The 18,412-nt window shown below is 36.1% G+C and overlaps 1 protein-coding gene across 7 annotated transcripts in view; it reads left to right on the top strand.

Annotated features, from left to right (window-relative positions):
* The window catches only part of TBL1XR1 (TBL1X/Y related 1), a 137,945-nt gene extending 120,315 nt beyond the window's left edge, over nt 1-17,630 (top strand). For all 7 annotated transcript variants that reach the window (XM_081137694.1, XM_081137691.1, XM_081137696.1 and 4 more), the window contains 6 exons: nt 7,669-7,790; nt 8,156-8,230; nt 9,734-9,861; nt 10,642-10,807; nt 14,227-14,328; nt 15,375-17,630. In XM_081137694.1, coding sequence (XP_080993820.1) covers nt 7,669-7,790; nt 8,156-8,230; nt 9,734-9,861; nt 10,642-10,807; nt 14,227-14,328; nt 15,375-15,401 — 620 coding nt within the window. In that variant the 3' untranslated portion in view covers nt 15,402-17,630. The remainder of the gene's footprint in view (nt 1-7,668; nt 7,791-8,155; nt 8,231-9,733; nt 9,862-10,641; nt 10,808-14,226; nt 14,329-15,374) is intronic.
* The last annotated feature ends 782 nt before the right edge of the window (nt 17,631-18,412 follow it).

Raw genomic sequence — 18,412 nt, 5'->3', positions numbered from 1 at the left:
CCTCCTTTTGCCCTGTATGTATATCTAAATTGTACAATTCAGTATGTTTTGACATGTATATACCATTGAATCTATCACCACATTCAAGACATTGAATTACATCTGTTGGCTTCAGAAGTTCCCTTCTGCCCTTTTATGCTCTCTCCCCCAACCCAGGCAACCACTCGTAGTTTTTCTGTCACCAGTAATTCCTTTACGTGATGTAAACGGGATCACACAGTACGTATTCTTTGGTCTGCTTTTTTCACTCTACATAATTATATTGCTTTCCTTTCAATTGATGAGTAGTATTCCATTACGTAGGTATATACCACAGTTTATCACCTACTGAAGTACATTGGGGTTGTTTCCAGTTTTTGCTTATTACAAACAAAACTGCTACCAACATTCATGTACACAAGTAGTCTTTATACGGACTTCTGCTTTCATTTCTCCTGTGTGAATACTTAGGAATAGAATGACTAGATCATATGGTAGGTATATATTTAACTTACTAATAAACTGCCAAACTGTTTTCCAGAGTACTCTTTTTAAACTGGTTTATGTTAGCAGCAGCAGTGGGTCATCCCTCTGTATTGTGCCAGCACTTTTTGTGTAGTCTTTTTAATTGTAGCCATTCTAAGATGTGTGTAGTGGTATCTCACTGTGGTTTTAATTTGCATTTCCTAATGACTGATGATGTTGAGCATCTTGCCATGTGCTCATTTACCATCTTTATGTTTTCTTTGCTGAAGTGCCTATTTAAATCGGACCTTTTATTTAATTTTGTTTTCTTATTAATAAGTTTTCTGAGTTCTTTATTCTCGGTGCAAGTCTTTTATCACGTATTTACAAATATTATCTGGAATCTGTGGCTTGTTTTTGCATTGTTTTGATAGTGTCCTTGGAGATCAGAAGTTAATAATATTGATGAATTCTATAATTTATTAACTTCTTTTATGTGTCATGCTTTCAGAAGTTGAGGCACTGAATTGGGCCTTTCTGCTTTTCTAATGTAAATATTTAGTGCTATAAATTTACTTCTAACTCCTTACTACTTAGTGACATCTCACAATTTTTATACGTTGTGTTTTTATTCTGTTCAAAATACTTTCCACTGTTGGTTTCTTTTGCCTTATTAATTTCTGAGTATTTGGGAAGTTTCCAGAGAGATTTGTAATATTGACTTCTAATTTAATTCCATTGTTCCTATAAATGTCATTTAGGTCAAGTTGTGTTTTTTTGTTTATTTCTTTTACATATATTTTTATTGATTTCGGGGAGAGGGAATGAGAGGGAGAGAGAGATAGAATCATCAATAATGAGAGAGAATCACTGTTTGGCTGCCTCCTGCACACCCCCTGCTGGGGATCAAGCCCGCAACCCAAGCATGTGCCCTGACCAGGAATCAAACCTTGATCTTCCGGATCATAGGTCGATGCTTAACCTCTGAGCCACACTGGCTGGGCTGTTTTTGTTTTGTTTTTTAAATTTTGGGGTGTTTTCTGTACTGTTTCAATTTCACAAGTCTTTTCTGAAACATCTACAGCTTATCCTATCTAGTGCATTTTTTCATTTCACATTTCAGTTTTCATCTCTAGAGGTTTGATTTAGGTCTTTTTTACATCTTTTGTGTTTCTACTTAACTATCCGGATACATGGTATGTACAGTTGACCCTTGAGCAACATGAGTTTAAACTGCATGGGTCCATGTATATGCATTTTCTTTTCAATAAATATACATTCCTCCCTCCATATCCTTGGGTTTTGCATTCATGGATTCAACCAACTTTAGATGCAGAGGGCTAACTATACGCTTTTTTTTTTTTTTTTTAAGAAATACGGTTTTGGGGTTCTTTTTAGAGAGAGAGGAAGGGAGGAGCGAGAGAGAGACATCATCATCTGCCTCCCACACACCCCCTACTGGGGATATAGCCTGCAGCCCGGGCATGTGCCCCTGTCCCAGAATCAAACCAGCAGCCTTTTGGTACATGGGACAATACTCAACCAACAGCCACACGGGCCAGGCCTAATTATGCATTTTGTACATCACTTTATATAAGGGACTTGAGCATCCATGGATTTTGATATCCATTGGGTTTCTGGAACCAATCCCCTGCAAATACTGTGGGATGACTAGTTGAGTTTTTGAGGAGTCAAAGTTATATGCATATTTTTTACTGTGCATTGTTCAGCTGTCAGTTGTATCTGCAAGTGCTTTGATGTCTTTGCTAATTCTAACATGATTTTTCTCTTCATTTTGGTCATATTTTCCTGTATTTTTGAGTGCCTTGTTACTTTTGGTTGGAAGTGGGATGTTTTGAATTTTGCCTTGTTGAATGTATTCTTGTAAAAATACTTGCGAACTTTGTTCTGGGACACAGTTAAGAAATGGTTTGATCGTTTAGGTGTTGCTTATAAAATTATTAAATGGCAGTGAAAAAGTGCTCAGTTTATGGCTAATTATTTCCCAGTATTGAGGTAAAAACCTCAAGTGCACTCTAGCCAGTGTTCCATGCATTATGAAGTTTCTCATCTGACTGGTGGATGGATACAGGCGCTATTCCCAGCCTTGTGTATCAGGCATTGTTTCTTCTCATCTGTTTAAGTTGTTCATTCCCAGGTCTCAGCTAGTATTGTCACGCACTTGTGCTGGATATGTGATTAGAACCCGCTACAGGTCTTCAGAGTTCTCTATGTAGCTCTCTCCTTTCTAGTACTCTGTCCTGTGAATTCTAGCTGCCTTTGTCTCCCCAGATTCTCAGCTTTGTCTGTTCAACTCAGGAATTTCATGGATCTCTGCCTAGGGAGATTTCTCTTTCCTGTGCCAAAACCTGGACTTTTTTTTTTTTCCAGATTGTAAGCTTGGGCAATTTTGAAGGCACATTGTTTGTTGGGTCTCCTTTCTCTGAGGAACCACTGTCCTTTGTGCCTAATGTCCAGTGTCTTAAACTATTCTTTCTTATATTTTGTAAGTTTTTTGGTTGTTTGAGGCAGGAGGTAAATATGGTCCCTTTCACTTCATATTGACCAGAAATGGAAGTCTACCATGCTTTTTAAATTACTGTATTTTAATTCCTTTACTAAATGTTCTCCTGTGCATATAATGCATAAATTGTGTAATGCATAAATCATGATTATAGATGTGTTACAATGCGTTACCACTTCATACCCATTAGGGCAGCTATAAAAAATAACAGTGTTCATGGATGTGGAGAAATTAGGACCCTTATACTTTTCTATGTAAAATGGTGCATTCATGGTGGAAAACAGTATGGCAGTTACACTGACAGCTACATATAGAATTAACATGTAACCTAGCAGTTGTACTCCCACATATGTATCCAAAAGAACTGAAAGCAGCGACTTGAACAGATTCTTGTCTGTCGGTGATCATAGCAGCATTATTCACAGTAGTCAGAAGGTGGAGACGACCCAGCACTCATCAGCACATGGATGGGTCAACAAAATGGGGTCTAGACAGACAGCTAATACTCAGCCATGAAAACAAACAAAGTTGGACGCATGCTGTACCATCAGTGAACCTTGTACACATTATGCTAAGTGAAGTAAACCAGACACAAATGGACAAGTAGTATGATTCTCCTTATATGAAGTAATTACAATAAGCAAATGCATATAGACAAAAAGTAAAGAATAGGGGTTAGCAGGACGGGGTGGGAGGAATGGAGAGTTATTGCTTAATGGTTAAAGTTTGTGTTTGGGGTGATGAAAAGGTTTTGGAAATAGTGGTGATAGCTGCACAACATTATGAGTATAATTAATACCACTGAATTGTATACTTAATAAAATGATATTTTATGTTACATATGACCACAATATTTAAAAGTTAATAATGTAATATACCAAAAAGCATTGAATTGTGTACTTTAAATGGGTGAATCCTATGGCATGTGAATTGTATTTGAATAAAGCTGTTTAAAAAAAAAAGGAAATGAGTAATGAATGCCTTTCTTCCCTGCCCCCTCATAGGTTTGTTCATTACCTTTTTAACTTATGAAGGATGCACAGGTTAACAAAAATAAATCAGATTTGGAGGACACAGAAATTTGAATCTCGGCTTCAAATTAAAAGTTTGTGTTACCCTGGGCAAATTAACTTTTCTTAGCTTTTATTATGTGTAAAATGAGGCCAGTAATAGCAAACACAACTCTTATATATCACTTACATAAGAGCACATTTTATGTTAGAGGTCTTTTTCTATCCTAAAGAACTTGCCTGTGTTCTTAGATTGCACCAATCCATAACCATTGCATCTTATGAGCCAGACAAATCACAGACCCATTAATCACACAGCTCATGTTGCAGCATTCCTCAGCCTCCTCCAGTTGTCTGTACCTGCTCATAGTTTGTTTTTGTTTGAACCTAAGTGTGTCTGTTTGAATACTACTACTTATTTTCTCCTACTAAGATTTTGTAGACAACTCTGTACCAAGTTAATACCCTGGTGCATCAGGACAGATATTTGACCTTCTTCAAAGCAATTTATTATACATTGAATTGTCTTCTAAATTAATTTGATTTTTCAGGTCTTTTTTTCCCTTACTACTTAACACTTGAATAAGTTATTTACCTAAGAAACATTTTGTTAAAATTCTTTTTGAAATATCTTAAGTAATATATTTAATGTCAAAATGAAAATGTAGTGTTAAGTAGTTACTGAGTCAGATTCCAGGCACAAGAGCAGAATCTAAACCAGGTAATCCAAGAAAGGGAATTTAATACAAGGAAATAGTTGCAGAGGTGCTGGAAGAGTGAAAAACAGAAGAATACTTAGAGGTAACTCAGAGTTTAACACTGCCGGAAACCTAAGACTTAGAGAAGACGGCAGGATCCAAATGCCCAGTGTGAATTGGAACCTTAGAGGAGAGGCTGCCTGGCAAGAGCAAGCCCTGTGGAGTAATCCTAGCAACTGCCAGAGGCCCAACCTGAAAGAGAAATGGGAGCACATTTGCCTGTCCTCTTTGTTTCTCCTGACCTTGGGCTCTTGATAGTGATTTCTGGAAAACTGCAGGCACAGGAGGCTGGAATGTGGATTTGAGAGAGTCAGGCCCCTGGATGCAGAACATAGGAAGACAGAGTGTGGTAAGGAGTGGACCTGAGAGCAAGGTGACACACGAACAGGACCGTCATCTGTATTGCTCTGAGAAGTCGTGATGCACACAGATGCAGCGGAGTTCACACACAGTGCCAATCAAAGTTGGCCTGTAGTTTTATTTACTGGCTGGTTTAAGTTGGATTCTCTCAGAAGCAGACCTTGAGCCAAGCATTTGAGTGAAGTGGTTTATTAAGGAAACCTCAGGAGAAACAAGCTAGGAGTTGTGGGAAGCAGGATGGGAAAGAAGGAAGGAGCCAAGGAAGGGAGGAGTTTGGGGGAAGCAGCCCATTTTCAGCCGGATAGACATGGCTCTGGAGTTTTTATTTACACCTCAGACTTTTTCTCATTTTGAGCCAAGGTTGCTAGGTTTTTTTTAACTGGCCCACTTTCCCTCAACTACATATCACTAGCTATTGAGTGCTAGCCACATTTGGGGAAGTAAACAGGAGCAGAGCAGGGTGGGTCTCTGAAGAAGTTTGCCCCTGGGAGCCCTGAGCACCCAGGTGCTCAGAAACGGGACTGGACACACAGGTGAAGAGCTTCTAGTGGGAGGGAGGAGACCAGAACCACCTAGAGTAGCGTTGCCTGTGACAGTAGCAGTCACTGCCGTTCACTTTCGCTTGCCTGCTCTAATATCGTGTCTTGTTCTTGTTTAATCTGGTGAGAATTCTTGTAATTTGAAATTTTGTACAAAAGTCAAATTTATGTTAATATTTTCATATGCCACTAGTTTCAGAAAGGTTGCTTGGAGAGCGGATTTAATATTTCATACCCCTGCATAGTAAGTTTCTATTCAACATGTCTTTTCCCGTTTTGTAAGGACTACTTTTCCTTTGCTGACTCATTCCAGGTAGTGTCCTGATTCCTGGTTTTTGTTGTGGAAATACACTCAAAGCTAGTTCTTTAGTAATGTCTGGCCATGTTACTACCGTTAGCTTCCTTGAGCTGTGCTTTAGATTTTAGATTTTTACCTGATTTGTCCCTAGCCAGTTAATGAAATTATTTTCACTGTTGCCTGTTGTCCTTCGTCTCTTTAAAAGTATCTTGATATAGTTTTCAAAGTCCTGCTTAAATATTTCTTTGAGTCGTAAATGCTTTAATTCTTTCTTTTTGCTGCTCCTTTCCATAGTTTCAAGTCCTCACACATGACAAACTTTTTGGCTTATCAGTCCAGATGCTCAAAACACTTATTTATACTATGTTTAATCGCAGCATTGCCAATTACTATTATAATTAGATACACACAGAGTGATTTTCTTTTTCCCTTCCCGTAGACACCAGTTCTGACCTCCTCTAATTAAATCCTTTATTTCTCTAATAATGAAGATACACAGCTTAAATTTAACCTTCCTGTTTTTCTGCTTTTTCTGTTTCCTCTAAATGGTAAACTTGTTCTGTAAAGGTTCAGAAAATAACTTCTGGTTTTGTAAGCTGTAGAATCTTTGTTGTAGCTAGTCAAGTCTGCCCTGGTGGTGCAAAAGCAGCCGTAGGAAATATGTAGCCTAATGAGCTTGGCTGGGTTTCATAAAGCTTTATATATGAACACCAAACTTTGAATTAAGTATGATTTTCACCGTCACTGGGTCTTCTTTTGATCAGGTGTAGGCTTTTTGATTGTTTTTTTCTCCCTAGCCAATTGAAATGTAAAAACTGTCTTGTCTAATGGGCTATAGTGTATCTACCCCTGCTCTGAGTCCATTGTTTTTTGTATGCTTCTATTGTTTAACCTGATTACTTGATATCATTACCTTAATCTGCATTGCTAATTATAGAACCTGCACCTTGCAGCAGAGGAGAATGAAAGGAAAGAATCTTTAATCATAGTAGAGCTAAAATAAGTATTAAATGCCAGCCAGCTTTGGGCCTCTGAGGTTTGAAATTCAATGACATAGATTTTAAGAGGTTTTTGATGGGAATCTCTTAGAAGAAAATGTATTTGTGAATCATATGCAGTATTCCATTTATCATTTGAGTAGATACTGGGAATGATACTTATTAAATGTAACATTTGTCTAATTTGTAATTCACAAAGTACTTTCCATACATCTCATTTCACTTGATTTTCACAATATCCTTGGTATTCTTGTGTACTAGCGTAAAGGTTCTATTCCCCCCTTTTTTTAAGATGAGGGAAATACCATGACAGGTTAAGTGACTTGCTTAGGGCCCACTACTAGTTGGGGAGTGGCAGAACCACGGCCTCTTGTTCATTGAACACTCACAGAATTTTAGAATTAAAAAGCATAGCATCATGTTCAATTTTATCATTTACAAATGAAAAACCAAAATCCAGTGCTGGTATTTCACAGAGCATGCTCTTGGGAACACTGATCTCCATATTACCAGGCCAGTGTACTTTCTATTAGGCTGTGTCTGACAGGCAACTAAACAGAAATTTATTAATATTTTTTATGTTTAGCTATAATTTCTTTAAATTATATTTTTATAAGTATAAAGTAGAACTTTATGTTCCTGTTAGCATATTTAATGTCCAACCATGGTTTAAAACTAGGGTTCCTAGATGTTGGTACATGGGAAATGAATGCTAACCGGGCTTTTTGTCATTTCAGCACCAGCATTGGATGTAGATTGGCAGAGCAACAACACTTTTGCTTCTTGTAGTACAGACATGTGCATTCACGTCTGTAAATTAGGACAAGACAGACCTATTAAAACATTCCAGGGACACACGGTGAGAAATGTTTTTCCCCCCCTTTAAAGTGATTGTGATGAATAAGTAACGTTTCAGAGTGGTTTCGAAGTACAGTGGTACCTTGGTTTTCGAATGTAATCCATTCTGGAAGACTGTTTGAGTTCTGAAACATTGGAAAGCCGAGGGATCAACAGCCAGCAGCTAGGCCTCAGTGTCTTGCACTCAGTGGAAGCCACGTGGCATGTTCGACTTCTGAGGAGTATTCAAAAACTGAAGCATTTCCAGGTTTATGGCGTTCATAAACGGAGATGTTCGAAAACCGAGGCACCACTGTATGTATGTTTAATGACCAAAGAGCAACCAGTCTATAAAATGAAAATGTAAATATTTACTGTTATTTTTAGAATGAAGTAAATGCTATCAAATGGGACCCAACTGGCAATCTCCTGGCCTCTTGTTCTGATGACATGACTTTGAAGGTAATTTAGAGAGTGGGAGAAATGGGGTGGAGATGTCGTACAGTGTTACTGCTCAGGCCATTTGAACACTGTTTAGAATGTCTTTTATAGTTCCTTGAGTGCTTAAACCTTGTTCTTTATATTTTCTTTTATGAGGTATTTTAAATGTTTGAATATAGCAAATAAATTCCCCTGAAAAGGATGGCTGCATGATGGGAATTATGATACTTAGAAATGTGCTGTTATAAATTGTCTTCACTATTAGAAAGTCACATATATTTGCAGTAAGTGTATTTGCATATGTAAAGATTTGACTAATAAGTCATGAAGATCTCTGTAGCGTTCATGACTTGGACTGAGATTCTGTGAACTGTATTGATTTTGCTGTGGTGGTAATTTGAGTCACCCTTGCCTGGAGACCGATAGATTGCAGAGAATCACTTATTGGTGAGTGAGCCTAGTTGACATGCCAGTATTCACATCTCAATGTGAATTTACATTTTTCTTGTTGTGTGACTAAAAGCAGAACTAACACCTATGCACATCACAGTTAGAGGGAAAAAACATTTTGATATAAAGAACAACCTAATATCAATCTCCAAAATTAATGAATCCCTTTCCTGTAACATACTAACTACTGAAAATAATGTTGTTCTTGACTTTGCAATGTCAGTGACTATAGACATGATGACCTTTACAGTCAGCATACGCATTAGGGACTGCTTTTCCTTCCCCTATGAACAGACTAAATGTAACCTTGGTAACCTGGTAGGTTTTCTCTTTAAATACCTGCTGTTTTTTAGTTCGATAGTTTTCCCAAGCCTGAGCTTCCTTGCAAACATTACTAGTAAAAATGCTCTTCTAGCAATATAGTTTTTGTTGCTGTTGTCTTATAAGAGGAGTTCCTTGTATATTTTTGGAAATTAACCCTATATTGGATATACGATTTTCAAATTTTTCTCCTATTTTGTTGCTCGCCTTTTTTATTTTACTTTGCTGATTGTTTCCTTTGTGGTGCAGAAGCTTTTTAATTCTTTGTATTCCCATTGGGCCTCTTTTTGCTTTTGTTACCTATGCTTTGGTTCATACATGAATCATATTATTTTATTTGTAAGTTGCTTATCTGTTTTCTCCATTGCAAAATATTTCCTGATTTAAAATTCTGAGAGCAATTTATAACGATCTTTTATTTAAGGGACAGCATATAAACTAACGCCTTAAACATGTTAGAAACATTACCCCAGGAGCTTATTGAACGTTAGAGTTTATACCATCTGAAGCTGTCAAAAGTAATCTTAGGATTACAGTTAATTATGTCCTGAAGCCTCACAATAGTGAATATTTGGAAAGTACTGTCATTTTAAAAAGAGATAAATATATTGTACACTTTATTTTCAAATATTCCCTTGACCTCCATAAACATTGTTCTGGATAATACCACTTTTATTTTGAATTGTCAAGATAGTGTTTAAATTGTACCATTTGTATAGAAAATAATTTTATACATTTTTCTTTTTTGCTTAGATATGGAGCATGAAACAAGACAATTGTGTCCATGATTTGCAAGCACATAATAAAGAAATTTATACTATCAAGTGGAGTCCAACAGGGCCAGGGACAAATAATCCAAATGCCAACCTTATGTTAGCAAGGTAATATTTATGTTTTACTCTTCCTCTTATGAGTCTTCTACAAATAAAACTTCTAATAAATATGACAGAAAATTAGGGAAGATTCCATGAAGTGGGAATGTATCTTGCAAGAAATACATAATTTTTAAATGGGAACTTTTAAATATGCTTTTTAAAAAAACGGTTTCAGAGAGAGGAAAGGGGGGAGAGAGAGCTAGAAACATTAATGATGAGAGAGAATCATTGATCTGCTCCTACTGGGGATTCAGCCCGCAACCTGGTCATGTGCCCTGATGGGAATCGAACCGTGACCTCCTGGTTCATAGGTGGACTCTTAGCCACTGAGCCACATGGGTCGGGTTTAAATGGGAACTTTTAAATATAGCTTTATTATTTCATGTCATAATGGATTTTTTTTGTCTGGAGATATCAAATATTTGCTGATGATTATAACCCAAGTAATTGAAGCCCAGTGCAATAAAATTTCCTCAGGATTAAAAAAAAAAAAAGTAAAGTTAAAAATACAGTCAATACAGTGTTCAAAACCATGGATTAATATAAAGGAATTATTTAAAGAGCAAAGGAATACAGTGAATTAGTTTGTGTATGTGTTTCAATTCAGGGACTTGGAGCTGCCCTGAGGCTGCCTTTTTTCATTTATAGATTTGTTTTCCTAACAGCCCATTCTGCTTCTCATGAGGAATTTGTGGCTGGCTAATAGGAATGGATGAATATTGTATATTGGGGTGGGCCTAAGAGTATTTCATTACTTATAAAACAATATTTTTTCCTCCTTGTCAGTGCATCCTTTGACTCTACTGTTAGATTATGGGATGTAGACCGAGGAATTTGCATCCATACCTTGACAAAACACCAAGAGCCTGTGTACAGTGTAGCTTTCAGTCCTGATGGCAGGTATCTGGCAAGTGGTTCTTTTGACAAATGTGTGCACATCTGGAACACACAGGTATGTCTCTATGTCTATATAAGAATAGTCAAGTGGGCTTATATTCAGTAAGAAACATTAGCATGTACAAATAATTTCCTTTCTGGTTATCATTATTTTTGTGGTATGAATTCAGTTCTTGTTTTTAAATGAGTACCTTTTAAATTTACAGCTAAGTAAAGATTGAAACCAACTGAAGTTATGTTTTCATTGTATAGATCAGAATTTAGGAATAAATTTAGATTCTTTATTTTTTCAACAGTTTCACAGACATAAAATGTGAGAATTTAAGATGCATTTATTAAATAATATAATTTTTTTGTTTTCTAAAAAAATTGTCTTTGAAGAACCTATATGTGAGCAGTAAAAAAAATGTACTAAAGGGCAGTGAAAAAAACTTAAAACCATACAACCTTTTAGGGACGGTGCTATAGAGATTTTTTCCTAAAAGCAGAGAAAACAGCCTGTGTTGTTGCTTTTTTTTTTCTTTTTAAATCTTTTTCTGTGTTCTTATTCTCCATGTAGTTTCTTTTTTCTTCTTTTTTTTTTAAATTGAGAGAGAGATCGATTTGCTGTTCCACTTATTTATGCAGTCACTGGCTGCTCCTTGTATGGCCCGGGCCCGGGATCAGACGGGCAGCTCGGCCCATCGACAACACTAACCGCCGAGCCAGCTCCCCAGCCGGGCCTCGCGCTGGCTCTTCAGTAGCAGCCACTCGCCTCCCGTGAGCAAGCTCCTCTCTGGCCGTCGTACAAGCGTAATAAGTGATTGTGGGCGCTTCTCTTTGTATCGCTAACCATTGCGTTTGGTCAGACTGTGTTGCGTAAATCATCATTTTGAAGTTTTTCTTTTTTTTAATCCTTACTCAAGGGTATGTTTTTATTGATTTTTAAAAGAGAGAGAGAAAGAAAGATCGATGTGAGAGAGAAGCATTGATCACTTGCCTCCTATATGCGTGTCCCAACTGGGAATCAAACCACAACCTAGGTATGTGTCCTGACCAGGAGTCGAGCCCGCAACCTTTTTTTGGTGTTTGGGACAATGTTCCAACTAACTGAGCCACCCAGCCAGGGCTCAAGTATTATTTTGATTAAATTACTCATTCAGATGGCTTCCCCCCAAAACCAAAACATTGTAAAAGGTATACACTGAGAACTCTTGCTCCCATTTCTGTCTTGATCCCCTGCAGGCAGCTGTCTATTACGGTTTATTTTGTTGTTCTCGTGTGTGTGTGTGTGTGTGTGTGTGTGTAAAAGCATTATGATTCTTTCATTTTATACTTTCACTATTTTCCATTTATATTTTGAACTCCTTTGGGATTGTTTTTTTATATATGGTGTGAGGTAGCGTTCTAATTTTATCTTCCTCTAGATGGTTACCCAGTTGTCGCAGCACTATTTCTTGTCACTTTAGTGCTTCGTAATGCCCCCTTTCACATTCCAGGTTCTTATGTGGTTTATTCACAGATGCTCTGGTATATCCCTGCATCTTTAGTATAGCTTTAATAACTAACTTTATAAGTCCCCCTAATTAAGTCTTTTTTCCCCTTCAGTGAGGTTTTATAATTTCTTTATATAAAGACCTTCCTTTTTCTTAATTTATTCTGAAGTGTGGATCATATTGTTAACCAGGAATAGCATCTTTAAAAAATACACTCCTTTCACTTACCGGTTGTTGCTTGTGTTTGGAACATTCTGACTTTCGACACATTGCTGCACTCTCTTAGTTTAATAGTTTCTATTTCCCCTTGGCTTTCCTTTCACATTAATCTTTCTGTTGTGATTGAATAGCAAAGGCTTTTTAGATACAATCTATAGATAATCTGTCTGTTGTTTACCTTTTCAATCACTCATTTACTCCATTGTGAGAAAATCAGTTTTAATGAAATTTGGGTATGTGGCTTTAGAGTTCTAATGGCAGATCACTGATTGGTTTTTAAGGGCATTTGAGCAGCTATCCATGCTGTTTTGTTGTATCACTGTTATGTATCAAAAATATCATTTTACTTTTTTTTGAAGTTTGAAAATAATAAAATGCATCTAGTGAGTTCTTAGTGCAGGAGAAAGTCATTATCGTTTTATCATATATACTTGTAGTTATTTCTTGCATTACTTGGGTGATGTGTTACCTAAGCACTTGACAGGTAAGTTGTTGAAGTCTCGTCTGAATATACATACAAATTTGAGTAGATGCTGATGATTCATTGGCCTTTGTTAATGTCACAGCTCTGGCTTTTGACCGTGCTATTTTGGTTCAGTTATAGCTTAATTCAAGCTTAGAACTTGGTAAGTACTTTTGAAAGAAATTTTTATTTTCTTAAACCCCAAAGTTGACTGTCTTATAGGTTTTACTTTTTAATATCAACAGTTTAGATTTTGTTGATGCCACTCCTTTCTCTTCTCATTACTTGTAGATACTCAAGACCTGTATTCACACACTTTAATTAATCTCTTAAATTGTTAGAAATTTTAGGTAGGAGGGGAAAAAATTGGAAGCCAGTAGAGCCTTCCCAGTGTGGTAAGCTTGTGGCAGTGACCTGTGGTTCCTACAGTATTTCCTACTGACTCTGAAGGGGAAAGCAAGGAAAGACAGTCTTTCTAGTTTGACCTGTTAGATTACTTTAAAGCTGAGAGAGACTGTCCTGGTTTATCAGGGCAGAACATCAGAAGCATATTTTTCATTGTTTTCCAGTTTCTCACAGCAGAACCTCTGACCTTTGCCCTGTTTAATGACTGGCTTCTTAGGACAGTACATTTTTGTACTGAGTCTTAATTATTCAGTGGCAGCTGAATGATTATGGTTTCTGTTGCTGCAGGAATAAAATATTTTATACTTATTCAGCTAAATTGATAATGAAATTGTAGTATTCCTAGTTACACTTTTTAAAAAATTTGTCATCTTTCGAGAATAATATGTGTATATTTTAGCTTTTTTCATAACTCCTATAGTTTAGGGGGCTATTTTAATAGGAATTTTCGTTAATATGGACTACGTAACAGACTCACACTGGAATTTCTTTTACTAGTTTATTGTACTTTCTCTTTAGCGTGTTTGTCAAAGAAATTCTGACAATTTTGTTTATTTACAAGTTTGCCAAACTCATGCAGCTTTCAATAACATCATGAAAAATTTATTTCAAGCCATGCCTTGACTATTCACTTCTAGCCATTGTTAATGTGTCAGAGAGGCCAGAGGTACCTTAGCTAAGAATGATTATCAATACTGGAGAAACTGAATGTGTGAGTGAATGATCTGTTGAGAGCAGACTAGTGTTATCTTTTTATAAAAGGATCATCAAATCACATTTCTAGTATCTTATACCTTGTATTTATTTTGGAGTGAAAGCTGAATCCTACCTTTGATTGCTAGAAATAAAGCCATATAATATTTTTACCTCAATATGTTAATATTTATAAATTTTTGTTTTTCATTTTTTTAGACAGGTGCTCTAGTTCACAGCTATAGGGGAACAGGTGGAATTTTTGAAGTTTGCTGGAATGCAGCAGGAGACAAGGTTGGAGCCAGTGCATCAGATGGTTCAGTAAGTATGATACAGTGTTTCCAAAGGGTGTGTAAGCATAGTGAATAAATGTAGCTTAATGTTCTCTTCAAAATAAATTTTATGATACGGTATTGATTTTTTTTACTGAAGGCTGTATACATGTTCATTTCATTCAAATAATGTAACAAAATTTAGGCCACTTTTGCTAAAAAGCGTGTTTTTTATAATCAAGAAATGGAGTTATTTTTAAAGTAAACCTTCATTAGTGAAATTAAGAATAGCAGAATACCAGTCTGAGAGAGACGAATTTTCACTGCCTGTTTCTACTTTCTCTCCCCTACAGAAGAGTGTTGGTGGCCCAGGGAAGGGGGAAAAGAGGTAGTTGAGTTGTGCATTTGAGGAATGTGTGATTCTGAGATACTTTCAGGATCAGGTCGGCCAACTCTACAGAAATACTACTTATGACTTCCAAAGCTCTGAAAGCAAAGGGAAAATGGAAAGGATATAGCCATTAGCTATTTACTGGAGCTGGAGCTTAATATAATCTGTAGTATCTTTTGTTAAGACCCAAGAGATAGGAAATAGTTTTTTTTGAGCATATTTTTTCTACTTCTTAGTTAACAGAGAGTAAATCTTCAAAATTGTAGCCATGGTTCTTCCTCTGTCATATTAGCCCATCGTTGTTTCCTCCAGTTGCTTAGACGATTTATCTGATTTCTGTTAAGTGCCCGTTGCCATGATTACTATATTGCTTCACCAGTTTTGTGAACTTGGAACCAAGAAATAGACTCCAGCCTGGCCGGGCGTGGCTCAGCAGTTGAGCGTCGACCTAGGATCCAGGCGATCGGGGTTCGATTCCCGGTCAGGGCACATGCCCAGGTTGCAGGCTTAATCAATGACTCTGTCATCATTGATGTTTCTATCTCTCTCTCTCCCTCTCCTTTCCTCTCTCTGAAATCAATAAAGATATATTTAAAAAAAAAAAAAAGAAAGAAATAGACTCCAGACCGTACTATAGAAAAGTTAAGCTAAAAATGTATGATGAAATTCTTAACACAGTGGTTGATTATTTTAATTTCTTACAGGTTTGTGTATTAGACCTTCGGAAATAGCGCTACTAGTTGGAAGCCATGGACCGACTATGAATGTGTACATAGCCAAATGACTGTCCCTGACCCATGTACTGCTATAGTCCCACTTGAACCATGGCCAGTCCACTACAGCCAAATCTAAAAGAAACATATACATCCAGTGTATATACACAAATTGCACCCTGAAGATGACAGAATTTTGTCACAGCTTGTGAATTCTGTTCACCAAGTGCTGGAATCTAATCTGCTGTGCCCCTAAAATAGCATTTACAAGTTTTGGATATGAAAAACAGAAGAAAGAAATATGCATTATAAGAGCAGCCCATACATGTACCAGTTTTTTGGATACTAATGACAGCCTTGTTTCTCCCCTTTGAATCAGCAGACACCATGGATTATATTCTTTTCTTCCCTTCAGTAGTTGAGCAGTTTGTATGTACAGAGAAAATGGACTTACAAAAACTTGCAGCAGTAGTTTGTTCTTGCTTTTAAACTTTGTTTTTGGTTTAGTTTATGGATGCATGAAGTAAGGGAGTGAATCAGTTTCTTGTTTATATTTTTTTCACCTTTTAAACAAAAAATTCTTAAAAATATTTTAATGCATTCTTTTGAAAAGATAAATGTTTGGTACCTTTTATGGCTCCCAGAGCATATATTCAATTGGTGCATGTTGTAGAAGGGGAAATTGGAAATTAAATGAAAATATATGCCTTTGGTCACGTCAATCTGTAAGACACATCAGTAAAGGGGTATTATGCTCTGTTTTTTTTGTTTTGTTTTGTTGTTTTTGTTTTTGTTTTGTGATGTGGCTTAAATGCAGTAGTTTCTATTTTGGACATATTTCTGCCAATTAAAGACTAGGAGGGCACAAAAACTTTTTAAAAAATACCATAGAGAAGATGCATAAAAAAAATCTTCTGATGTTTTGTAGCCATAACTAAATTATGGTTAAAATGTGCACTATTGTAAAAGGAGCAAAGTAGGTTTGGGGCTTTTGTTTGTTTGTTTGTTTGTTTTGCTTTGTTTTTTAAGAGATTAAAATGTTTCTGGATAAGGATTAGCTTCTCAAAGTGTCCATCATTCTGTGTAGAAGCTTAAATATGTAATATAACCAAATTCCAGTATTAAAAATCTCTCATGTTATTTTTCTTTATACAAAGCAAGATAACGGCATATAACACTGCCATTACATGGCAAAATGTTAGCTACCTTAGTTTAAAAACAATCTTTAAAACAAAAGACTTGCTTCAAGGTGTTTTTAAATAGCAGCGATTCAGATTTTTTTTTTTTTTTTTTTTAAGTATAATTGCACTAACCTCCCTGCTGCTCTGATTCTGCATTTGTGGTACTTGTGACTACATTTTTTCAAATATAGATAGACTTAAGCTGCTATTTTTTTTCCCCCCGGTAATCACTACTATATCATGTCTTTTATTCTGTTTATCATGTCAAGTATTTTCTTAAGGATATAGGTATCAGGTCAAACCTCCTCCTGTGCTCATGCAACTAAAAGTGAAAATTTAGAGAATTGACAAATGATAGCATGGGGCTGTGTTCATATGTGTGATTAACAGGTTTGTCATGGTTGAGGTGAGAATCCAGAGAACAGTTGTCAAATTTATCTCTCAAAGGTTTTAATTGAGGAATCGCATATTACCAAGCTTAGCAAATTTATAACACTATTTCCATCACTAATTGTTTTGAGGCCTTTACTAAAATTTTAACCTATTTTAAATAGAAACTGATTTAGCCCAAGTAATGCAGCTTTGATTTTCAGCATTTGTTATTTTGCTATTTTTACAAAAGAGCATTGATTGAAGCAAGTCTTGGTTTTTACTAAGGTAGGATAGCATTTGCTATTGTTAAAGAAAATAAATACACTTAATTCCATAATACATTGTTATATGTACCCCAGTTGTTGTTAGTGGGGACTATGATACTGTAATAATATTTTTAAAAATTTACATCCAGAGAGGCAGTCATTCATGATGGTTTTGTGCCAGCTGTTTTTAGGGTTTGGATCACATTATAGATACTTAGAACTATTACCCTGTGACTTATGTAGGAAACCTAATATGCTGAGTATCTGGCACTTGAAATCCTGCTTTTATTGCTGGAGGTCCACATCTGTGGTTGACCTCTGTTGTTGTTTTAAAAAAATAAATAAAAATAAAAAAAATCTGTGCAATAATTTTTAAATGTGCTCCCAGGAATAGACACAAATGTTTTGAGTATGTTTAAGCTGCATTTTCCTTTAGCGATGCATTTGTCAATTGCACTGAATTTAAATCTGAAAGTCAGAGGTGATTATTGATAGTACTTTTGTATTTTGATATTGACAATTTATTCATTTGCATACAGTTATTGACTTTTTTTCCCAGCTGATTAAAAGATAGTCAAGAAGTTCTGCGATATAGCTGCCAAAATAGACAGCTACATTTTTATGGTATTGTCATCTTTTCTGTTTTGTTGTTGTTTTTTTAATTTTTAGCTATTTTACTTAAGCATAATAGCCACAATAGGACATATGAAAGATTATAAGTACAGAGCTTTATTATCCTGATGTCTTGGGTCTTTTAAGTGTAAAATTCACCTGGAAGGTATCCATTTTGTAGGCTTGGGTTCTTTATGAGCATACAATTGTTTATTTTTGCTGCTGTTCTCAACATCACCATTGCCTGCTGATGTGCCACGATGCTGCTCCAGTAGACAAAAATCAGATCGCCTCTCATTTGAGCAGTAACATGATTGTGAGAGACCAAGTTTCACAGCCCGTAAAATTTTTATATTTGAGGTTCTCGCTCATTTTTTCTTTTATCTTTTTCTGATAACTTACTCCTGAAGTTCAACTGACTCCAGTAGATTTCTGTGGTATTCATTACATATCATTGTTATTTAGGCTACTGTTAAGAAACTTATCATAAGGAAAAATAGAAAGGAAAACTTGAATGGATAGATATATACTCACTGATTAAAATGGAATAAAGAGCAGCTGTCACTCCTAAACATCATAAAGGAATATCTTTTTTCTT

The sequence above is a fragment of the Miniopterus schreibersii genome (genome assembly GCF_964146895.1).
Source record: "Miniopterus schreibersii genome assembly, chromosome: 5".
Lineage (NCBI taxonomy): Eukaryota > Metazoa > Chordata > Mammalia > Chiroptera > Miniopteridae > Miniopterus > Miniopterus schreibersii.
The sequence above is the reverse complement of the archived record's forward strand: the minus strand, read 5'-3'. Positions and strand labels throughout refer to the sequence as shown.